A 27,623-nucleotide genomic window follows, 5' to 3' on the forward strand; every position below is an offset into this window, starting at 1 on the left:
TTAGATATATTCTGTAATATGTACGGCTATGGTCTTATAAATTATAATGTACTTTAAATATCCCAATGTACGCCTAACAGTTATAATTATAAATTTATAAATAATAATGATTATGATATTAGGAAGATTCTGTGTACTTATGTGGTAAGTCTAGGGTTGAAAAAAAACAGTGGAGGTAATATAATTATAATATTATTATTTACATAATGTGATTGTGATCAACAAACAAAATATATAAATATATTTCATAGAAAAAATTAGGATACAATTTTATGTTTTTTTAACTCTAATAAAATGTTTGAAACATATGTTTAAAACAATTTATTTAAAACACATTTCAATATTGTTATCACTACTGATAACTGGTAAGATATACCTTTCAAGGTAGATTTAACATAAAATACCTACATCATATTCTAAGGTTTAATTCATAACTCATAAGTTACGAGTTAACGACTATAATATCGAAGTTATTAGATCTAAAATATGATGTTTCAATTTGTATCATAATTCATAATACTTGGTTATTTGGTCGATAATAAGGAGTAGCTGCAATATTCAATTGTTTATGTGTAAAAAAATGATTTTTTTTTAATTTAAAAGCTTTTATCTGTCTAATTTACTAGTGATGAATAATTTGTCATTGAATAACATTGAATACCATTAATTACAAATTACAATTAAATTTAGTGATAATTAAAAATTAGTAAGCATTTACAAAGAAGTACATTTTTAAGATAAAAAAATAATTATCTTTTAACACAAAACCTTATTTTATTGAGTTATACAATATACTTTAAACAAAAATTTTAGATAACAACCTGGAGGAGGGCCTCACCCCTCAGTACTATTTGATAACGATAAATTGGACCGATAAAAAGAGACTTTTTCTCTTCGGACCTATTATACAAAAACAATACAACCAGCGATGTGTACTTTATTGTGTGAGCACCGCGAGCGCTATACACAGGTGAATATATTCATATACTTGCAGGTCATTCTTTTAACAGATATAAATACTTATTTTCTCAAAAATAATTTATTTTTTAAAAGATTTTCTTATTATGGATTTTTTTAAACACGGAAATATCTATAACTTATTTATAAAAAAGTAAATACTTATTCAGATAATGTAAAATGTTATAATAATTACTCTGTTTAGTTAGCAGGACCATTGTATAGTAGTTACTTACGTCCAATTTACCTACGTAAGTCAGTAGTTATTTAGATACAACAGCGGTGGTAAACATATGTGTGGGAAGAAAACTTGCGGAACACATGAGCTATGCTGTAACGTTTCGTATGCAATTCTTGTAAAAATATAATATATCGTACACGCATATTATTATGTCATATTGAAGTCTCATACATAATATAATGCGTAACTCATAATACGACCACACGGCCTGTGCCATACTGCCATATCATAATTTAGTATTTAAAAGTTAAAACGGCGCGCGCGATCACGTACGTATAATGATTTTAATTTTATTTTTGAAGCTGTCCGTATAGTACAGAGGGGTGTGAGGCATTAAATGTACGGGCACAGTGTCATGTACTTCATTATAATAATATTATCTTATGTGCGAATAACCCATAAACGGTTGTAGGGCACGTCTGCATTCCGAGCACTTTCATTAACGAAAACTTCTTTCGACTGGTGCAAATGTCAACATAACATAGTATTGTGTTACTTTGTAGTTAATACTTGTTTCTGTACGACTGTATGACTGCCAAGTTTATTTTGTGAAATGAATAGGTATTTTACATGTCCAATTAATTATAATATGCATTTTAAATTACCAAATTCGTAAAAGGTTGACTTTATGCCTTATGATAGATATTTTACTGCAGACTGAACACTCATAATTATTTCTCATTACATTTTACTTCAATACACTATATGCCGACGAATTCGTTATTATAAACATTAATAAAATTAGTACATTTTATCAATAGGTACAATATTAATACGGTTGACAAAATATGCTTCAAAGAACACAATTACAATAGGTACTATTTATAAATCGTATTTGGATATGTAGTCGTATTATGATCGTATATATAATATATATTGAATAATGCATATATTATTTAGGGAAATAATATATGCATTGGGAAGGGCATAATAGTGCTTTTCAACTGTGTTATAAGCAATATTTTTATTTACCACTGTTCAGTGTACTATATATATATGACTAGTAGTAATGAATAATGATAATATATCTACTAGGTATAACAACACATCACTTAGTAGAATAGTGTACATAGTGTATACAGTGTGTGTGCATTTAAACAGCTATATTCGATGCCTATAAGTACCAGTTGTTAAGATACCTTATATTATGCAAAGAGGAGGAGAGGTTACTATAATGTAATGTGCATATGTGCATACGGATGGCAAGTCTCGCAAGGCTTTCACTTCGTTTTTCTGTTAATTTACTCGGGTGATTTATACACCAACAAAGAAAGAAAGCAATTTATGGCGGCGGGTCTTTTAATACAGTATTAAGTATTTATACCCTATAAGGTGAAAAAAAATAATTGAAAAAATTACTTTTATTTATATATTATTATGTATTTGACTAAATACATATATATATATATTCAGACACTATGCATATATTTAGTCTGGGGTATATTTTAAGATCAAAAGTGCTAGTTTCTAATAGTTACTGTAGACCATATTTATAAAATATAGATACCAATGAAAAAAAAATTATATTTCCTTAAAATATTATGTAGATACAGATACTAAACCAGAATTTTAACAGCTGTTGAAGTGGTTCTATTATTGTAATAGGCAGTTGATTACATTTTTTTATATTTTGTTAATACAATTTTTTTATAATTATTATAGTTTAGGCATTTTTAAAATAAAAGTGTATAAAATACTCAAATTAAAAATATACACATATATATATAATCAATATTAGTATGTTAATTAATATCTCCTCAAATTAAATTATTATACGTATTAAAACAATAGCTTATGCTTATAGGGGAGTTGCAAACATGTGTCTTACATTTTCTTCGCATATATTAGTGTAAATTGTATATTTTTGCTAAATAAAATTATTATTATTAAGATTATAAGTTTGTAACTAACATTACTAATATTATATATAAAAAAAATAATTAGTAATGATTAATTATTTTTATTTTATAAATTAATTGTTTAATAATTAAATACTTGTGATCAATTTAACAATACTGATGTTAAGCAAATCTGATAAGTAATAAAATAAACTTACTATTGTTTCATACTAAATCATCGAGTGTGTAGGTATTTTAATTTGTATCAATAAAATTATACAACAAATTGTTAACACGAGTTATGAAATTATGTGCCATTGATTATTTCATGAATTAACATTAAATATTATATTATAACATTATGTGCATGTTTAATTCAACTGAAAAAATATAAGTTACATATTTATTTCATTTCCTTAACTAATTGAAGTTGAGATATACTTAAACTCTCTATTTGGAAGATTAGATACAAAATTAATACGGAGTCACGACAATTTAGACTCTAGTCCATCATGGCAATGGGTTTTAATACCATAAATTTTCTTTCAAAAAACTCTTTCCGAGTGAGTAGTTTTGAGTTAACTATCAAAAAAGATTGACGAAATTGTAAAAATTCAATATTATATATTATAATGATGTTTGTGAAAAACAAACAAACTGGCACGCGGTCTATAGGTCAAAAAAATTTGGAAACCTCTGGTCTGGAGAATCACGCTGAACAGTAAAATTTCTCTTCTATCACCTAATAGATAAAAATGTTATCAGCGCTCTGTGTTATAAAATATAGTTTGAAAAAATGACAACCATCGGTAATGAATAAATGAATTTTATTCATATCAAACAATGCACAATTGTACGTCTGTTAAATATCTAATCAAAGGATAATGAACGATCTCATTACACATACACGCGTGCATTCCATCTAATGTCAATTTACATTAGAGAGAAAATCAATTTCACGGATCACATTTAGCACGTTGGGCACGTATTACCGTTCAGAAATGAAAACTACGAATTAATGCAGCAGACGAACTCGCACACGTTATTCTCTCGTACATGAACAGACGATGACTATAGTACGATACAATACCTACGTAATAATAATTATAGCACTAGTGAAATAGCATATATTATAATAAGTAGTGGAAAAAATGAACGCGAAGGACTCTGATGATACTACAAGCGGTGTAGGTCACACAAACGTAATGAAAAACTAATGCAAAATATTGTAGCCCCACTCTTAATTAGATTGTTCACCTATTTATTTCGTTCCACGATACAGTCATCCAGTTTTGGAGTAATGATGATCGTTTCCTATATCTACGCTAAAATTACAATCATTAGTGGGAAGTTCACTATACTATAGTTCAGCGCATTTCCAGGACAATATAATATTATCATCAAAATCCCTCTTCTACTCTAAGTGTGGATCTCGAACAAATCAAAACGATGTACTTATTTTTAATTAAAATGCATAGGCATTAAGGTACTATGAAAAATATACACCACAATAGAACCAATAACGTTTAAAATAATGAAAATAGGAAGAATCTAAAAATAAAAAAGTAATTAACAAAACGCTTGATTAGTGTCAGAGTAGGGCGGATATAAATAAAATATTTACCAAAAAATATTTTCAAACAACTGTCATCCCTATCTATAAGCATACAAAATCAAACACTGTTCAACTGTTTTCAAGGAGCACATATTATTTTGTTTATAAGTGAGTTAGTGAGTACTACATAAGACGACAGAATTCTTCATTTTGGAAAATCTAATCATTGTATATTGTTTATCGGACAGTGGGGTAACCAAGATTTTAAAATGGGGGGAGGAACCTAAAATAGTAAAAAAAATAAAATCATTAATTAACAATAACAGTTTATTTTTATATGAAGTTGATACAGCAAATGGTGGAGGGGAATGGCTCATTAAAACTTTCAATATTTTATTTATATAGACAGTCAAATCAAAAATTAATTTATGTAATGTATTAATAATACTTATAATTAATAATCGTTGGTAATTACTTATTAGCTTTAAATATAAATAATATCATACGTCTTTCGCTCATTACTTATAATATGATTTAATACAATCATTAACATTGATTAAAATGATTATTATATAAAAGACATTGCGTAAAATAGTTTTAAACATTTTCTAATCTAAATGTTTTATTACACAAGGATATACTTATAATTTTCATTTTCTTGGTTATTTAAGTTTGAGTTACATTTTTAATATTTATATAAAAAAAAAAACATTTTTCATTTCAGTGATAAACCGATAACAAATAACGTTTTTTTATTGAGACAATTCAAAATATACATATTTTAAATAATTTAAAAAATTCAATTTTATAATGATTAATTTATAAGCGAAAGATTTTATAAATATACATAACATAACTGCATAAGCTAAATAATAGCAACTATTAAGGAGAATATGTATACATAATACATACCTATGCATAATATAATTTTTTTGTAATACCTATTATTGTTAGTTTAAGACGCTGTACAGTGTAAAGCACATGCTGTTTATATATTTACGTATTAACACAATATGGCAAGGTAGACTCCCTATAGTTTATATAGTTATTTAAAAATTCTGACAGTACAAAATATTTATTATAATACATTTTGACATTTTGTCCCAGTAGAGACCAAACAATGTTAGACAAAAGCCATAACGAAAATCGAATGAGATACAGATAACGGGCATTTGTACACATCAAACATCCCTCATCAGTCCTCACCTTGGCTGGGATACTGGATATACCTATATATTATTTATAGTAGGAAGTGTCTTATTTTTATACTTTTGAAAGCAATGACAAAATAACTACATTCGAAAAAAACGATTCTGATCTGCTCTTAGTTTATAACACCGTTTATAGGTTCATTTAAAAAAGTTGAGTTACAAATAAAAAATAATTTAAAATTTAAAATATTTTTTAAATAGACAATTTGAAAGTAATTATAAATAAAATTTATTTTTTACATAATGTTCAATAACCAAAAATTAAATTAAAAACTATTAATAGTTCAAGCTACGGATATTAAATAAAAATATTTCTTGAATAATAATAATATCATCGAATTATTATATTCTACAACCGTTGTTACTTAAATATATTTTTTTTCAAAAATAAATAAAATGTCAGATATACGCTTGTATTTTAAAAATTCTGTATATAACACAATATGACATAATGCTAGAAAATTTAAGGGTAAATAATCAATAGCCACATTTCTGATAATATTATATTCTGCTGCATTATTATAAATTATAATATAAAATTTTTTGTTAATAACGAATTATTCGCGATCCTAATTTTTCTGTCTAATTCAATTGATTATGGAAAATTTATAAAAGGTATGTCCTTAAATTAGTATCGTCCAAACAATATTTTCTATCTAAAATTTAAAACTTTAGTAGTTTACGTACATACTATTCACAGACTACATGAACAGTATGTCACAATATAGAACATAAAATTATGTAGTACGGATACTATAAGTATATTAGCCAACTAGGTACATTATTATAAAACCAATATAATATATTCATCTATAAACTCCGAATCTAAATTTAATGATTATTTCTGAACCACATACATGTAACGGAAAATTCTAATGTTTTCAACATCTATCGATCAAACAATGTACACAATACGCCGTACCAAAAAAACGACAGATTTTGTACAGAGTACAACTGATGTCCTTGTAATCATGATGAAATCATATTTTTGTTACAATAATATTGTAGTATGGCAAACGGTTAGCAGGTAGATAATACCTAACACAATAAGATTCGTAGCCTTGAAGTCGGAAAAGTAACATCAAAACTTACAACAAATAGAAAGTAAATCTTTCCTAGAAATGTAGAAAATATATAATATAAAGTAGATAATTTTCAATGTAAAAAGCTCATAGCTTAAAAAAAGATTAATGTGGTAAATTTGTGTAGTTCACATGAAAACTTAAAACATTATAGTTAAACATTAACAGAATTTAAACAATTTTAATTTTAAATTACTTGTTAAAAATAGTTTGATAATGATTTTCTATCTGACAAAAAAATTTTATTTTAAGTTTATTGTCTATTAAAATAAGGAGAATTAAATATATTGACTTTAAAATTACTTTACAATTAAAGAAGTTTAATTTAGTTATTTCCTAGAAAATATATCTCGTTACACTACAATATGGTTATATACATTATGGTCCTATACCGGCTATACCTAAAATAATTATAGTTTTTATTATGTACAATTGTTATGAGCTGGAAACCATTCATTAAGTGTATATGACTGCCTAAACCTAAATAAATTTCAGAAAGCAAATTTTTTAGTCTTGTCACGCATACTCTATGAATATAGAAAATAAATATTGGATATTTTCAAGCGCACATCTTAATTTATGACCTCTATTATTTTTTAGTTAGTCAGAGTTTAATAAAATTCTTGTTTTTCATAGCATTTTAAAAGCATTTCAATATTTCTATACTATATTGTATGTTATAGTGTTATACAAATGTAAGATCAAACAAAATACCGAAATAATATTTTTGATAGTTTTAGTAAACTTAATCACCGATATAGCAGCACTTTAGAAATTATAGGTATTTATTTTAATATTGTGATAACTTGAGTGACTTTAGCTCTAACCTTACACTTATAGTATTAAATTATACGTACATTTTCATTTTTAATTAATTGTAATTAATGTATTTTTCACTAATGCATTCCTTAGTATTCTCCATTTAAATTTAGAACCATTCATTTTTTAAGAATTTTTATCCCTATAAACTAATGACATATATAATTAATTTTTAATGTTTTAATATTAATTATTAAGTCAAACGTACAGTCGTACAGATAAATGTTTAAATTCAAATATTGTACAGTTCAGTCATCATTTTTACGTTTAAAAATTTTAATGAATAGTTATTTTTATATCTATTATTATAATTATTAATTTTGTATGTACAACTGTATAAGCTTTTTTGGAAAAGAGAGGGGTTAGTATTTTACCAGACGTATGTATTATATATATATATATACATATGTAGATGAATATGAGGGCATAAATAATATTATATATTCTATAATTATCTAACTAGTTTGTCGACAAAATAGCAAGTATTTTTAGTAAACAATATTCGCAATATACGAAAAATTGCAAATATAACACAAGACTATTATGAAAAAAATGTACCTACAATATTTATACTGTGTACCCTAAATAATTCAAAAACATTAGTTTGAAATTTCAGTTGATAAAATAAATATATATAATTTATATAGTTAAGTAACAAATTTCAAATTTTGTATAACTAATGCAATACGTATTAATTTAGCCAAGTATTTAGTACGTGTAGACTGTGTAGTCAAACATTTTTAATTGCACGGAATTCTCGAATGAGTGATTGGCGGACATCTAGTTAAGATTTATGAATACTATTAATTTCCTTACCAGAAATAGAAATTAAAAATCAAATTAGCTTTATTGTCCATTTAGCTTAAATTTAAAAAAAAATAAAAGCATTATAAATTATAATGTACCTATGTCTACTTCGGATTAACGATAAATAATTGGTATATTAAATGGTAATTTAGATCGATATAGTATAATGATGTTTCAATTAAATTCACAAGAATGATATATTTCCAATGTTAATCTTTTAAATTTAGGCTTTAATATAATATTTGGGTAAAATACTGAAAATATTTGGGTAAGATTTTATAAAACATACATAGTTTTAGGCATGCGTGACTCGGCCGTAGCCTATAGTACCGCGAACATTATAAGTAGATAGTTATACCTATATAATATAATACACAAATAAAATTATATACAATCCAAACAAGAGACTTGAACAAACGGGATGGGTTTAATGAACATAAATGGGTTATCTGAGGTCAACCAATTATTATTACTAGGTTTAAATTTTTATTTTTCAAAAATGCATTTTTATCTACATTATTATAATATAGCCCGCCACAATAGAGCCGATCCTCTTCCGAACCGTATTGACACATCCTTTTATATTGTGTTACCCGGTAGTGTGAGAACAATGGGAATAAAACAACAACCCGCGAGTCTTGACAGTTTCTGCAGAAACGAGACCGGCTCACTTATATAGTTGTATTAGCTTTACGTGTATGTATAGTACAAGAGGAGTTAGGTGTTGTTGGGCGTGTACTCGTCAGGTTAGAACTTATAATAATTGAAGGATATATTAGTGATCCCGTAATTTACTTGTTACATAAAAATAAGAAGAAAAAACTAATTTCGTAATATCAGGTAAAAACATGTGTGTGCTTACCTATACATACGCACGAGTATCAGTCTATGATGGTAATTTTATAAAAATAGTAAGTTTTGAATGTTACATTGACGCTTTCGAGTTAAAAACATAATACCTATACGTTAAGCAACATAATCAACACTACATGGTAAACTTTGATCTCAGAATCTTTGGTTTTGCACATCCAATGAACCACGATGTCCCATTACCGTGGAGCAACCAGAGGTCATATACACTTGGAGGGGGAGGGGGTCAAACATGGATATAATATATCATATTATACGGTATTTGGTTATTATGAGACGTTAGTTATGGCACAAGGACGAACCGTGTCCCCGGAACCACCAATTATATTTACACGATTACAAACAAATAATGCAACTCAATTACACTACGTTTTTGGTGTAAGCTCTAAGCACTAAAGTATATTTATACATAAATTCTATTTGCAATTTTCAATTAACTAATTAACTAGTTATGTCTTTTGAAAAACTTTATAAGGGGATAAAATAAACGCTTCAACATAAGTACTTATTTATACAATATACATTTATAGAATACTAAATTATTGAGGTCAACTAAATAATTAACATTTAATCAAATATTCTTTAAAAAAAAAAAGGGGGAGCAGACGATAAGAACAGTTGAGAGTTGAGACTTATTCTCAGCTTTATTTATACATTTATTTTAATTATTATGTCAATTGTCAATACCAACTCATATAAATAATTAGGTACTAACAAAAAAATATTAGTGTGCAAATACTAAAAATTATACTAAAAATATAATTTCAAAAACTACGTATGCAACTAATATTTATCATAGTACATAATCATTACAACTGTTGTATATCAGTCATCGTGTAATATTATTATATCATACAATATATAAAGCATTTTTATTTTATTTCTTACGAGTTGTGTTAACTTAAAGTAATATACGACTATACAAGTGAACAGCAATTATCAGTCATTCTATACTCGGGTTATACATATAAACAATGCATTTTAATAAGAGTTATTGAATAAAATATTATTAGAGTATAATATGTAATATTTAGCATGATGTTAACTTTAATTTGTCTAAATAAACATAATAATATGTTTACCATAAACCTCTTGCTTAATATTATCAGTTATCACCATCAAAATGTTTCTTCAGACATTTTTATAGTATAGGTATAAAAGAGGTTAGGTAAATTGGGTTTGTGATAATTTGTATACATTTTGTAAGCGGTAATTGAGTCCCGAGTATAAAATATTAAAATATAGAAGGTAAGTTAGGTCCCAGCTATAAACTAATGGCGCAACTAAGTCTACTTAATAAATACAGTGTACTCTCGATTATCTGCGAGTTGTCATCCGCGGAATCATCTACATACCTATATGTATATACAAAAAAATATATATATCTTTACATTATACATAATTATCGGTTTAATTGGGTTTTGATAGCCAATTACTCGATAACGACGTAAAATACAATACGCTTGTTTAATACATATTAATACTTTTTGGTATTTGTTGATACGTTTATTCGTAATTTTAATTTTTTAAATTATCCGCGGAATTCGCTTATCCGTGGATGCCCTGCCACCCTATTCCGCGGATAATCGAGAGTACACTGTATTAAAAACTTAAAACTTTAATATATAATATTAATACAACAGTTTAAACATATAGAAAAAGCATTTTTTTGGTTTGCCATTTCTAACACCTGAAGAAATTGGCGAATGACGAATGTTTTGTAGAAAATCTAATATCCATACAACCAAATGGTATGATATAGATATTTTGTGATTATACACTAGAGTACTAGACACTTATATCTCACCTGATTCTACATATTTGGTCTGAATTGGCAGCTACTACAGTGCGTACAACAAATAGTTGTGAATCATATCATGCAGTATTAAACTGATGCTTTTACAGCCCTCATCCAAATATTTTTAATTTTGTTAACGAATAATTAGAAGTACAGCCAGAGAAGCATAAAAAAATATGAAGCACAAAACAAAAAAAGAAAATTACGTTCGATAAAGAAGAACACTTAAGAGAGCAAATGACCAAATATAGGTACTATTAATATAATAACCCAATTTTAATTTGTTAAATCTTTGTCAATTAAGTTTTGACCGAGAACATTATATAATAAAAACCACATAATATATTTTAATTTATACCATAATTATAAAATTATACGTACCTACTATAAATAACTTATTAACATTTTTTTTTCCGTCACTCAATTTACTTACTACTTTTTTTATTTAGTGACTTAACTTACCAATCTCGGTATATAAGTATCAGTACACACACATAAAGGTGATGTATTAAAATTTAAAATATTACAAAGCTTTTTGTATATTGCTAAAATGTTTCTAAAATATTTGAAAATCTGTTACGTATATACGTAACTGTTATATACATACTATATTATATATTATGTATTCTTACATTATTTTATTATGTACATTAATTATTAAATTTGATCAATTGTAATAAATAATAGTATTATTAATTTATTACTGTATCCATAAAGGTACGAACAAAAAAATAATTGCACAATCACGATAAGGCTAAAAATAATAATTATTATGACACACTATTAATATTCATCATACGTTACACAAATTAATGAATTTATCTCGAAATTAAATATAATGAAATGTGAAAAAAATAATAAATAGGTATTGAGATCAGGGGTATAAATACTTCTATGTGTATATTATGTATGTAGATTAATGATTATATAGGAGGTAGTGTAGTACTTACTTAAATATTAATAATCATTACTTATTGAAATATTGTTAGTTACATTTCCAATTAGTCATAGTGTATTATTAGATTTAAATACCATAAATAACGACCAATGGACTAAAAATTAAATAGAACGCTTAAACTTATACCTGCAATAGAAAAATATATAACCAATATTAAAATAAACCCTTTTACGCAAATTTCAAATCCCAAAATATTCAAATTAGGTACTAAAAACATTTCATTTTATGGATGATTTCAATTATCCGAAACACCAAACAGCATATTAGTACAGTAGAAAATGATAAATAATTATTGGATAAAATGTAATACAAAAATAATAACTATATATATGTGTGAATATTATAATATACAGTTGATTAATACAATACGTTTGTATTGACATTTTCAAAATGACTCAATAAATAAAATTATTTATCGTTTCGTCTTTCCCAATATAAAAATTTGAATTTTGGACACAATAATAATTTTCAAAAATAAAATGCAGGTATTAATAATACAAATATTATCGTATATACAATATAGGTAGACGTGATAACGCGTGCTCGTTTTTTATATATATTTTTTTTAATTTCGTCCGTCTGTAGTTTCTCCTATCGCTTCCCCCACGATCCCCCCCTCGCCAACGCACAAACCAGTACGTTGCACGTCCGCGTTTTATTCGGCCTTCACGGACATTGTGCACGCCGGCTCTTTTGTCGCTACTGGTCAAACAATACGCTTTGCCCAATTTTCATAGCACAATGACGCCTGTTCAATATAAATCTAAACACATACGTATAAACTGCATACAATATAATATGCACATAAACATATATATATATATTATATACATATATATTACAGTACACGTGTGTATACGTATATTAAGCGCAATTTGCATGCCCCTATAGGAGTCAACGATCGGTGTGCCCCCCGCCACCTTTATGTAATATATACGTATATATATTATATAGTATATTATAAGTTTATTAATATATAATAACTACATATGCGTCATTAAGAAACGATCCACAAAATTAAAATATATAATATCTCCAAATTTTCGCGAACAGAAAATTATATATACATACTTATATAGGCTATTATAATATTATTATTTTTATCCATAGCTTTTATTGCACAACTAAAACTGCGATCAACTTATTGTATGTGTATATCTATATAATGTATACATATTTTTCAATGATTAAACTAGGTAGATAAATTAAAATTATTAAATCGTTAACCTATATGAACGTTTTGTCACGTCGATGTTCAATAGTAGGTATAAAACCTGTGGTCGCGCATATAGCCCAAACGGGTTTGGCAGCGGAGAGTGATCAAAGTGAAAACTCTCCAATGTCAACTGGATGTTGTGGGGAAAAAACAAACACCTAAATCCATTCGAATAAAAACTAAATACCTTCTTTTAATAATAAATATTTCTATTTGAATATAAATAACTATTTTAGTAAAAATTACATTGAAAATAGATTCATAATTGAAAAGAAAATTGAGAAAATTGAATTATTTTTTTCTAATTATTTATTATATATATTTAAGTATCATGATTTTAAAAGCAACAATCTTTTGAAAAAAAATTAATATAGCACAATATATTAGGTGTATCAAATATTCCATTTCCAATTTTAGTTGTGAAACAATTAAAAATTGATTTAAAATTTTAAAAAATTAGTCAAGTACCACTCTGCTGTACTTACATCAGATGTCAAATAGGTCACTATTATGGTATTATTTAATATTGTATTAAATTTGAATACAAAAATATATCATTGCATAAAAAAAACGATTCTGATCGAAAATTATCTGTTTACTGTCAGTCTATAACATTATTATAGTCTATAAATATATTTTGTAATATGTTTTGTTTTTATATAGCTATTAAAACCATTCATTTTAATTTTTTTAGATGATGTATAATATTTTATTATTATAACTACATATATACATTTATAACATATTATAAAAATAGAACTCAAAATTTAATTTCAACTTTTTGTAAAAACCGTAATACAGCAAAAATAGATTTATTATAATATATTTAAAAATAAATATTATCTTAAAGTAAATCAAATATATCATTGCGTATAATAAAATTCATAATAATTTAATATAAGTAAAAGTATATTTTTATATAAGTTGGAAAACCTATAGAACCTATTGTATTGAGTTTTAAAATCTTAGGTATAAACAAACATTTTTATGTAATTCTGAATTTCTGACTACAAAGTAGATAACTTGTATTTTTTTGAAAATCCCACGAATGTTGTTAAAATTCTAAATTTAAATGCTTATATAAAAATATTGTGACTAAATTGTCGATTATTTTTTAAATGCGAAACTTGTATTAAACATTTAAGTATTTTTACCCTTTCGTAAATTTTTTATTGATTAGTTATAAACTGAAAAAATCTTTAATAGTCGAAATATTTCGAAAATTTTACCATATTTAGTAAATAATATTAATATTTAATTAGTAATATTAATATTAATACTTGGCGAAATTTTAAGTTTCTTCTACTATTAGTATTTGAATTATAATATAATAAAAATAATCAATTTAGTTAAATCTGGTTTAGAATAAATATTCTCGTTAGTTTATTTTTATTTATTTTTTTGATCAAAAAAAAAAAATACTAGAAATTTTTTTAATTTAATCTGTCAAAAGTGAAAACTAGATCTAATTTGCTATCCAAAGTCACATTATTGTCAATACATTTATCGCTCCTCTCAAAATCTAAAAAAAATATGATTATCAATGTACGACACAACATTTAACGAATTAAATTATTCAAAAAGTGTAGAACCCATATAGATAATGTGTTTGTTTATACAACGAATAATATGTATAAAGACACTCCTTAAATCATTTTATTATTAAGTTCTTCTTCATTAAGGTCAGTCACCTAAAATACGATAGGTCACCCATTTTTCTTTTAATTAAAAAAAAAATTGCATGTCATTCAAAATTTGATAAGGTATAGTAATAATTGCATAGCTTCAGGTTAAGAATAATGTACACTGCAATTATATACATATGGATGGAGTGACAAATTATATCAGTTAAGATTTATTACTACACATCGTTTTATTGAATAATTTGGAAAAATATATTTCACTAAGCCGTAACTAAAAAAAAAAAGCTAAATATGTATAACGCTTACCAGGTTACCCCACGGCCCACAGTATAGGCTCAAAAATTAAGTTAGGTTAAATATTATATCATCCTATATTATATACCATAAAATCTACATTGTATATTATTAATTATTATATTTATTATCTAGTTTATATTAATCTTTTATTTGGTGTATAATATTGAGATAAAAGTCAAATGGCTACAAATAAAATATATACAGTAATTTATGATAATTTTTTAATTATAATATTTTACATACTCATAACTTGCACAACAATTAAAAAATTGTAAAAAAGCTACCATACAAACACATATATAATGCTCTTAACTTTAAGTTTAATAATATGGTAATTCACTTTAATATTAGCAATAAACAAAAGATTGATGCTGCTAAATGCAAATCGGTTATTATGATGCGCATGGGAAAAAAAAAAGAAATACAAATGGTGCGCTGACATGCTCTTAAATTATTATCTTGTGCCTACCTATATAGTATTACTACTTATGAATTAATGACGTACTTTTTTCTCTCAAACACGTCTTTCAATTCTTTATACTTCATCAATTCTAGTTTCATGGAAACCGCACACTTTTATAATTGTATTGTTTAAAATTGTGCACGTTTAATTATTTATACCACACAATTACGTAATTTAAAAATCATATAATTAAATTCAAACCACAGCGAACATTTCATACAGGAAAGAAATTATAATTTACTCATGTTTTACTATCGATTTATTCCATTAATTTCAAGTTTTTCTTATCATGTTTGATGCTATAATTATAATTATTACAAATTAAAACACGCGAAATCAATTAATTTTAAATAAACTAATAAAATAGGTACGTACAGGGTTAAAATAATGCGTATTTATGTTTTTTTTACCACATAATATATGTACAAGCAAATTTTAACAGTTTTGTATTGTTATTTTTAATTTAAAATAAATTATAATTAAAAATTTGGAAATGTAATGAATAAATAATGATGAGGACGATAATATAAGACGTAACGAGTATTTACATATGATTTGTAAAATTGTAAAATTAAAAAAGAAATTATGTACTCATCTTTAAATTTTAAAGTACCAATCTAGGAAATCATTATTTTAAAAGCAATAACTATTACTTAATCGTATCACTAAAAATTAAAATACTTATTAATATAATATATTATAGAAATTCTTTATAAAAATAACAATCATTATTTAATATTTATATTATAAAATCTATGTATAAAAATAATAACGTAAAGAAAGATGACAAAATATTATAATTCATTTAGTTTTTATAGATTGATACGGGTTTTTAAAGTTTAATTTTAACTTAAATTAACCTCCATAATTTATGAAATTTTACTATTTTAGTGATTTTTCTAAAAATCTATTATACAATAATACTTTTGTTTTCACATTTCACACATCTATGAAATGATTATTTACATTTGTATAGATAATATTTTTTTTCATAGATAAATATATTAAGATTTTATGAATAACTAACGTTGCATGTGGAAATTTAACGATTTGTAAAAATTGCAGTAAAATAAATGCTGACCATGGTCGTGTAACGTGCGTAATAAGTAATGTCTATAATCGGCATTTTTATCATCGTTTTATGGAACTTAAAGCTACCGTGTAGTAAATGGATAAAAATTCTTTCTTTTACCCATTCTTTATCCGTTCTCATTGCAACAGGTCTGATTTCACTACCTATAATAAACAATGTGTACATGGAGTGTACTAAATAATATGCCATAATGGAAATAATTCCAGTCCGGTTTGGAGGTCATTGCCGGATGTAAATTAGATCAATCCAGAGAGATGAATAGACAATTAAATTTTTCTTATAAGTTGCCAAATTAAATATCAATGACCTCATCGGTTTGAAAAATTGATTATGTTACGTAGAAATAAAACAATAATTTAAATTATTTGTTAGATCTAAGAAATATATAGGATATAGCGCGTTCACAACACGGCTTTCCCTACTGTTATTTATTTAAATTCGGAAGTGTAAGTAATAAGTGAGTAATAACTAATAAGAATGATTTGAAATAAAAAAAGTCATTAAATCTGAATTGTACACGTTATGTATATACGAATTAATGTAACGAGAATACGAGATGAGTAATAGACCTCAGGCAATTCTCATAGTAAATAATACGCGTATTTTGTAACTACCTAGTTTTATTCATTCAACTAAAGCGTCAACGAACAACTAACTGATAAAATTTTTAGATATTCTATGTTATAAATTAACTATAAACTCATACATTTTCCATAATTAATAATAATTCTTTAGATATTATGATTATATTTGTATACCATGTTTATAATATAATGCATAAGCTTACATTTTTCTACTTTCAGACAACACTAAAGATTGTTTTATGTTAAATATTTACAAATTTTAAACTTTAATTATTATTTGACTTTTAAGAATTTAAATTAAGTTAATACCTATGAGTGAGATTTATTTATAATTCTGTGTATATGTAGTGTACTATTAGTGATACAACAATAGCTTAATACTTTTATCTATCACGTAATATTATATAAGGCGTTAAAATTGTTAAAAAAAATCGTGTGAGTACCTACTATTGAATACATCATTTAGACAATTACAATAAAGGAAACAGATATTATTGATTCAATTAAAAAAAAAATTTAAAAATATTTTATTGTGACTTACAAAGCTACAGATATCTCTATCACGAATTTGAGAAGGGTAAACTCATTGTCAACACTTAACAGTACACCAACTTTGTTCTTTGATTTGGCAACTTAAATTCTAAAGTTTAGAATCTAAACACTTATTGGTTCTAATGACTTATAAATGTACCTACGAATGGATTTGGACAAATCAACAATTTTACTTTTAGCTGATAAATTATTTACAGTGAAAATTTTGCACTATTGTCTAAAATAAACTTATATTAACATAAAGCTACAAACATCTACTAGTGATTAATGAAACACTGAAACTAGCTGCAGAAAGCGTAACGCATAATTCATTGCTTACGTATATGACCAAAGTTTACGAATGTTAAACAGTTAAACATAATTTGTTCGACTAAAAATGTTTATAAAATAAAATATAATATAAATAATATAATACATAATATAAAAAGCATATTTCTATAAATCAGAAAATCCTCTCATCTTGGCAAAACTACTGGAACTCAATAACATTGTCTAACAAACTCAAAAATATCAAAAAAACAATAAAAAAATGGAACACTTCTCCAAATCTCAACCGACGCCAAGACACTGCAATTACCCGAACCAGAATCGGACACTCTTTCCTCACTCACTCATACCCAATCAGTAAAGAACCCCAACCAATATGTGAACCCTGTCACACTGCATTAACCATCAAGCACGTAATGGAAGAGTGCCCTCAATATTCCCAAATCCGCAACGATCTCAACATGCCACCCACCATAGCAGAAGCACTTGGCGAAAATCAATCAGACAAAAAACTAACCTTTTTAAACATCACAAATATTATAAAAAAATTGTAACAACCAAACATGTATATATTATGTAAAAAATAATTTTAAGAAAAATACCTTGTAATAATTTAAAGTCAGGCTAATAACCTTAGATGTTGAAGCCTTTTCTCTTAAATAAAAAAAAAAAAAAAAAAGCATATTAAGGTATATTGTTAAAAAGTAAATTGCGAACAAGTTTATAATAACTTAAGAATTAAATTCAAAATATAAAAATTATTTACAAATTGAAGGCTCTTTTTGAAATATATTATCTGCATCTTTTATTTATTTATAATATGGTACCGTAAATGTAGTATCTACAATATATTATCGTTAATAAACTTTTATAATAAATAAAATTAAAAAATGTTTTTTAAAACTTCCATGAAAAAAAATCCAACAGTGAAAACGAATTTAAATTTTATAACAATAGCGCTATTTTATTATTCTTATAATATTATATTTAACCATGGATATTTTTAATTGAAGTTACTTGATAATCCATGAAAATAGTGGAAATAGAGTTTAATACAAAACAAAGTGAAATAACACAGCATGGTTTTGTGTCATCAAACATCGACTTTTTTATTATTTTCTTTTACTATATATAATATTACAAAATAAAGTGAAATTATATGTTCAATAAATAAGGTTAGCCATATATTTTTATAATGTTATCACATTTTTTGCCATAATAATTTTAATATAATATTCTATTTGACTTATCATGCTTATAGTTTACTTTCTTCGTAAAAATAAATATAAAACAACAACAACAACCGAACAACGGTTCCCTTTAGCACTTAAAAATTCTTTCATACTATTCCGAAACGTGCTCATTGACATCCAAAAAACTTAAATTTGATTAAACAATAGCTTTATTACAATGAATATCAGGTATTGTGATGTCGTAGATAAATAAATATAGTCTGTTATTTTCTTATGTAGTTCTAAACATAATTAATACGGAAGGCTTGATTTTGGAAGGAGACAAAAAGTTATGTTAAACAACTATACCAATATTATAATATTAATAACTTATAATAGTACAAAATAACACGGAGTTTTCATACCTACCGAGAAATATAAGATGTATAGTAGTTATGCGTTATTATTGTATTACTGCTAGACGCAGAATATACGTATAAGGTGCCTTATCCTAGATTAGATTCAATAATATTCAAAAAGTTTAAGTCCAAGACATTTATCACACCAATCTATTTCATTACGTGTATAAACTATAGGTTAGGTTAGGTATAACCATATATATCATATTGGGAGAGTACCTATGTTAATCATTATAAATTTAAAATTACTCAAGATCGAGTAAATACATGATTTTAAAAATGTCAAAAATGTTTTGTACTTCTAGCATATGGTCATGTAAGAGTTTTATCTACAACAAATATCAATAAAAAAATGTGAACCACAATAAATGTTTTACAGTATACGACACTACTACAATACAATACAGTCAAAAACATATTCATGTTCGACCGCTTATCCACTACAAGACAATATAATATAATATATTTCACTACATATACGTAATATGTAATGAGAAAACGTTATACTACTAGTATGCATTTGAAAACAATAATTCACTAATCCATACGCATTCAGAAAATAAATTTCAATAGTGAGATTACTTTAAGTATAGTGATTAAATATCATATACACCATATATATTATGTATATATTACATTCTATATAGGCTATGTGGCATTTGAAATTTCAATTCGTACGCTATTTGGTTATATTTAAGCTCCCGTTTAATAATAATGTATTACACATACAGTAAAGACGAAAGTATCTCTTCTCTAAGCTACTTTTCTATGTCGTGGCACACTAGTTTTTAATATAGGTATACAATTGATTCGACCAGTTTACCTATTAACTCCTCTTATAAACACAAACGTGGCCTAGAAAACCATATTGTTAAAGCTTATAGTCATAACCTGATCTTCAGGCTAGCAATTCCATAAAGAACGAGTAAAAACCAACACATCATTGTTACCTATACTATGTTAACCTAAAATACTTAATAAATACAACAATAGATTCTCTAGTAGTTTTAAATTATTTCTAAAATTAATTTCAAAGTTAACGGTGAAGACATATTATGGAACAAGAACAATACGACTTTACAAAATTCACTTTTAAATACATGCGTCGTTTTATCTACGGTTATATCTTTTATGTCTATATGCACTTCACAATTTATGTTGAGAAGTGTGTAATATTGTGTATGGCCACAGGCTAGGTATGAATAAAGCACATTCAACAATACCAGTTAAATTGATGTCTCGGAATATTTCTCGTGTTGCACCCATATACGATAATTATTACTGAATTTTAAATTTTACTAAATTAAATATTTTATTAATATAAAAAATTTCAAAAATTTAGAACCAAAAATGTTTAGCCTTATTCATAGGCATTGAAATTAAGTGCCTAAATTTTTATTTTATATTTAGTAGGATAGTATATCTTGTGTAAGAAATTACAATTATTACAAAAAATTAATATAGGTAAAATAAAATAAATTTAAAAAAAAGGCTGAAAGTTGGTAACCGCTTTACTATACAGCAGGTATTAAGTATACTTTGTTATTGGCTTGCAATAGTAAAAAAATTTCTTTTAATATCATTATAAATATTTATATTATCATAGTAAATATACTTAGTGTTAAAGGATGAAATACCATTTTCCCTTAGAATTGTTTTTTCTATGCAATATTTTAGCACTTAATTCACATTTTACGTGTAGTGTCTGTAATTACTTACTCAATATGGTCATACAGTAAGTAAATTAACTTAAGTCAAAAACATTTAATTTTAAATTTAATTGTGAGTAGGTATATTAAGTATAATAATATACCTACATTAAGAAGTTGCATGTTCGATATTTACATAAATAATATCAAATTAATTAAAATCGTTATTCTTCATTTAAGTATTTAATTAAAATAAAAATAAAAATTTGAACTTTAAGTGTCATAAAAAGTGCTTATACCTACATATTTGAGATTTTTTTTATTTAAAATAAACTTTTTGTAGAAGTCTTAAAATAAACTTTTAAGGTTTTTAACTAAGCAAAAATTTTTATCTACATTTATAGAAAAAAAAACTAAAACAAACTTGAAAATGTCTATTGTATAGCCAAAAAAGCATAAAAATATTTTGAAAACTAATTATGAATAACAATGTAAAATATCTACGCGTGGGTATTCATTATAAAGTTTTTATCAAAAAATAAAAATCAAACTCGTCAAAAATTGTTTCTGTTTATCGCAATTATTTTACAAAATATTACGAGTTTTCAATACTAATATCTAAAAAATACCAACTAAATTCAATTTAGAAACTATCATCAGTTGAAAATTGAAAAAAAAATGTTCAATGCTTATTTTTTTATAATAAATATTAGATTCACCAATCATTGTAAAATCAATACATTTGTCACTCCGCCTAAAATAAATAGAAATATAAAAAATGCATGATAGACAACCTTTTAAAGACAAAAAAAATGTATTTATTTTATATGAATATTTCAACATTCAATAATAAATAATAATAAGGAACCACATATAGCTTTTAATATTTAAAACAAATATTCCATTGACATTTATGTATATTTAATATGAAAACTTATAGCTATATTAATTATGTGTAGTATATTACATACTATAGTTAGTGGGTATTTTTATTATTTTATTATTTCATCAATTGAACATACGAAGAGTAAGAAATAATCAACAAATGTGTTTTCTTTTCATTACTCACCTATTTGATTAGGAATTTTAATTTCAGATAATTAACCAATTTTTGCCAAAAAGAATTTGCATAATGAACATGTTATTCAATCAACAATAAAATATTTTTTAGTAATAAAACATTTACATTTTAAACATTTTAATTTTTATAAAATTTAGTGAATATTTTACGTTTCACAAATTAAAAAATATAATAAGTATAATGTATTTTAATTTTTCCTTTAGATAATATAATATTGTTGCCCATTAAAAAAACGGTCACTGTTCGGAGAAATGACATAGTTAAGACCCACGCTCAATAGTCAATGATCATTGAAAATCCGCCAACCCGAAATGTAACGGCAAACTCCTACACTTGCTACTTTAAGTTTAGACGAAACTCACAATGTATAGTGTTTTTTTCTATCTATATTATTTCAGATAAGGATATGAATGGTGGGCGGCGATATGTTTTGAAGAAAATTTGCATGAAAACACAAATAAAAAGTTATTCTAGCACAATAATTTAGCGTTGGTAAGCAATAAAAAAGAAGCTTGTCACAGACACCTGATGAGATGAGTCATGACAGAACAAAAGAAAGAAAGATAATAAGATATAATTTTCTTTTTAATCAAACCACCTTGAACTGAAATCCTAATAAAATTTATTGTAAGATTATTTTTTAAATAAATCATAACTGTTACAAACTTGAATACAGAAAAGTATTTACTAAATAATGTGTACAAACATAGATGAAAAATATTAAAAATAATTATTTAAACATTCAAAATTTATATTATTTAACTTAACCTCATAGTTTCTATATAACTATACCTCACATTTACGTGGATAACTATATTTACATAATATTATTAACTATTAAGTATATTTAAAGTATATTTCTATAAAGTTGATTTTAAGAAAATAATCAAACTCATAGATCTGAATTCTGAGAAGTAAATTATTTGAACAAAATACATATCATATATATATATATATATATATATATATCGAAAATCAGAAATTAATAAAAATATTCTAACTAAATAATTAAATAAGTACGTGTTTTCGGTTTTACATTTTATCATATATAAAAAGAGTATCTACTTGATTTATTAATGATCAAGTTTAAATGTTCTATTTTTGCTTAGAAATATTAAAGGTTTGTTAAAAGTAACATCTAATGATAATAAATAGTGTATCAAATACTTTCGTCTTGTATCTAATGGTATTTTAAAGACCCCTGATCTTTAACTGATGTCAATGTTACATCTGCTTTTTTTGGAGAAAGCGGACCTAAATTATGCATAGTAATGAATGCATTTAAAATATAGGTAGGTACGTTTACTTATTTATGTTCGTTAACTCCATGTAGATTTTACATAACATAACACACGCATATCGTGCACATAATTTTAAAGTTTATACCATATTAGTTATTATTGGCATTTTTAAAATTTTTTTTCTAATAATTTATGTTTCCTAATACACTTTATCTGTTAAAATATTAGTAAATATTAAAAATGTAAATATTTTTATACTAGTTATTTTTAAATAAGGAAATTCTTGTTATATTGTAATACCAAAATTTATGGTAATACCCATAAATCGTATTCCTAAGTAGTTTTAAGTACTAAGTATAAAGATTTAGGTCACGTATATAAACATATTACATATTATAAGATATAGTATTATAGTCCTAAATTTAAATTATTATATTAATTGTGACCAATTCACCAATTGTAATATTGTACTATACTTTACCATATTATTAAATTTTAGAAATTAATATTAATATAGTTCTAGTCTAATATTATAAAGTAATTTTAAATGCAGTGTGTATTGTTTTCTTCTGAACACCCACGGAAAATACGAACCAAAGAAAATTAAAGTCATTTAATATGTTTGGAATATGTAATTTATATTAGGTACATTTTTATAAAATAAAAATATATTATACACAGATATCTTTAACCATACTTTTGTATATTCTTCTTCTAGCTATTTAAGCATATATAGGAAAAAAACCTATCTTGAATATCGTACCTACGTTGGGATTATTTTTTTTTACTAAACTAATAAACACAAACACTATTGTAATATTATAGATGCATATGTAAGTATACAATACACATCAAATATTATAATAACGTTCCTAAAAAATTGTTTGTTGTACATATTTTAACATTGATTAAATATAAAAAATGATTATAATAAACGATTATGGTATTGTGGTCTGTTCACTGTTAAAAAAAAATACTTCACATGTCGCGTAATCATTGATCCACGCCTATAGTGTTATTAAGCTGTACAAAACCGGGACAAATCCATATTTGGTGATAATGAGAATTATTGCGTGAATTAAATAAAGAGATCATCGCCATATTTTTTAACAAAAGCAGGATGAAGGTTTTTTTTTTATTGCGTTATAAATTAATTTTAAAACTATAAAATATTATAAGTAATGCATATATATTTATGTATAAATAACAGTATCAGTATCAGTTTAATATTATAAGACATACCTATTGTATACGATATACGTAAATTCATTTCAATGATGAATATTAGCTATATATATTATATAATTACTATATTACTCCAAAGACCCCAAAAATGTCTCAAAAAATTGTCTTCTATAATAGTATGGATATAAATATGTAGCCATGTAGGTACAATGAAAGTTATAAGTATACTTATATTTATGTAAAAGAAGAATTTTAAATATTAATTTTTAAAAATTTTCATTTTTAACTTTTACTTCAAAACATAGAAAAGTCGCGAAGAAAACTTTTTATTAAACTAACAGTGCATTTTGACGTGATATATTCTGGCTTAGGTTGGTTAGGTTTAGACTTATATAAAACTATAAACGTTTTTGGTTATATCTACATTGGTTATTATTTTATTAATTTGTTAATAGCGCAAAGAACGGATTCGATAACATATCTAGGTACTAATACAGTTATCGGAGTTACCAAACAAATTTGTATAAATCAGTCGTTTAACTACATGGTTTTCAGATACCTATTAAAAATTATTTTGGGCAAACTAAAATAATTTGAGCAATCCAATTGCATCTAGTTTAATATTTGTATAATAAACAATTATTCACAAGTATAAAGCTTTTGCGAATTTTGTCTAAAACGTCATCTAGAAAATGTCTAGAAGCTTTATCTAGTTACTACCTGTATTTAAAAGAATAATTTAGTGAAATAGTGCACACATAACAGAGGTACCATTTCAAATTCTGAATTTAAACGGTTTTTGAGAAGCGATTAACTAATTAAAGACACTGATATAAATTATAGCTCCATCGACACATTTCTACGAACTTGAAATATTGATAATATATTCATGTGTATTACGAGGTGTATTATTAATACTTTAATAAATGAACGCCAATGCTTGTAACGTTTCTTGGGTGGAAATTCGTATTTCGTAAGCGAAAGGTGTGGTATATTATATATAACCGTGGTATATTTATATATCTGTGGTTAAACCATTGATCTGCCGTGATAGTATAGGTGATAGATTATAGATTATAGGCGTCAAAAGTATAAACAAACTCAACCACGGTTTTGGTTACTAAAACCAAACAGACCAAACGATGGATTATGGCGTTTACTTTACCGTGTTTAGTAAACAGACAACCTGAATTTCTCCATTACCAAATGTTTTGAACGTTTGTTTACCACTATCGGATTTCTTTTATAATTTAAAATGAATAAGATTTAATTTTTAAAGCATCTAAAGTATTGTCTTATAGTTTTGAAAAATAATAAATTATTTTTTATTTTATTTTTTTATTCAAACTATACTTCAAAATTAGTCCTATTATTTATATAGTTATATTAATTTGAAAATTATAAATATATACAACTTTAAATTTAAATCCTATATTCCTGTACGGTTGAAGAATGATAAATGATAAATGGGGAATGCACTTAATATTTTTTTATTGAATAGCCACAATATTTTAAATAGCAATAAGGATATTATAAAAATTTTAATAGGGACATTAGGTAGGCGTTATTGTGACGGTAACTTGGGACAATAAAACACTCAGTTTTAGGTACACACCTAACACACTACACATACGTATACGAATTGTACTTCATCATGAAACCTAAACCAAGCATTATTAGGGTGGTTTCGCAGAATACTATATACCTATTAACGGTTAGTTATACATATTTTAAAATCTGCGCACGTCTAATATAATTTGTTGAAAAAGAAACCTGAGGATATATATATAGTACTGTAGGTAGGTAGTAGGTACTCACCAATCGTTGAGTCTTGTCAGGCGCGATAACGGTGATCTCGTGCGCCTGCATGATATCGTCGTCGACGGTAGTCGCGGGGACGCCATGCGCGATTTTGTGAGGCGTTGAAGGACTTTCAGCCCCGGCGAACTTAACGTTAAATATGTTTGGCACTTTGGTAATAAGCGATAGCCGGCGGGACAATTTTCGGCCGATTTTCTTCGACTGTTTCCGGAACCGCTGCGCCTCAGCTTGTTGCGCGGCATTGCTCACGGGACACGAGTCCTCCATGGCTGTTGCACCGGAGGCGCTCGCTCCCGTCGACGCGGGAAATTAACGCGGAAACTGCACAAACGAACGCAGTCTCACATACACGACGCTAATACGCGATGTCGAGTGATCGCGATCGCGAACGGACCTCGGAAACGAAATGCGCACGTGCCTCCGCGAAAACAGTTTACGACACGGACAATCGACGACGTACGGAAGACGAACACGCGTGGACCCGCAGCGAACGACTGTCGACAGTCAGCAGTCTGCGCACATGACTCGCTGCGATCACCGCTGCTGTAGCGCCGCCCCGTTTGACGGTCCGTCTGAGACCGGTCCGTCGGTAGCGCACTCAAATTTATATTATTAGGTACAATTTTGGTTTTTAGTCCTAGTTAAATTTTATTATCTAATTATTGTTTTAGATAATGAGCGAAGCGGTGAATGTATTGATTTTAAAATAATTAAATTGTTTTTTCTGTCTGTCATCACTATTTGGGCAGTAAATATTCTACAATTTTTCATTTTGGGGGTGGTTTTGATAGAAAATTAAATCTA

At 25.9% G+C, this 27,623-nt stretch overlaps 1 protein-coding gene across 1 annotated transcript in view; it reads right to left on the reverse strand.

Annotated features, from left to right (window-relative positions):
- Positions 1-27,312, reverse strand: part of LOC132922659 (rho GTPase-activating protein 20-like) — a 220,929-nt gene extending 193,617 nt beyond the window's left edge. Inside the window, exon 1 of the mRNA XM_060986286.1 lies at positions 26,817-27,312. Within this exon, the coding sequence (XP_060842269.1) occupies positions 26,817-27,086 (270 nt within the window). The 5' untranslated portion in view covers positions 27,087-27,312. The remainder of the gene's footprint in view (positions 1-26,816) is intronic.
- Between the last annotated feature and the right edge of the window lie 311 nt (positions 27,313-27,623).

Source organism: Rhopalosiphum padi, chromosome 2 (genome assembly GCF_020882245.1).
Source record: "Rhopalosiphum padi isolate XX-2018 chromosome 2, ASM2088224v1, whole genome shotgun sequence".
In the NCBI taxonomy this organism is placed as follows: domain Eukaryota; kingdom Metazoa; phylum Arthropoda; class Insecta; order Hemiptera; family Aphididae; genus Rhopalosiphum; species Rhopalosiphum padi.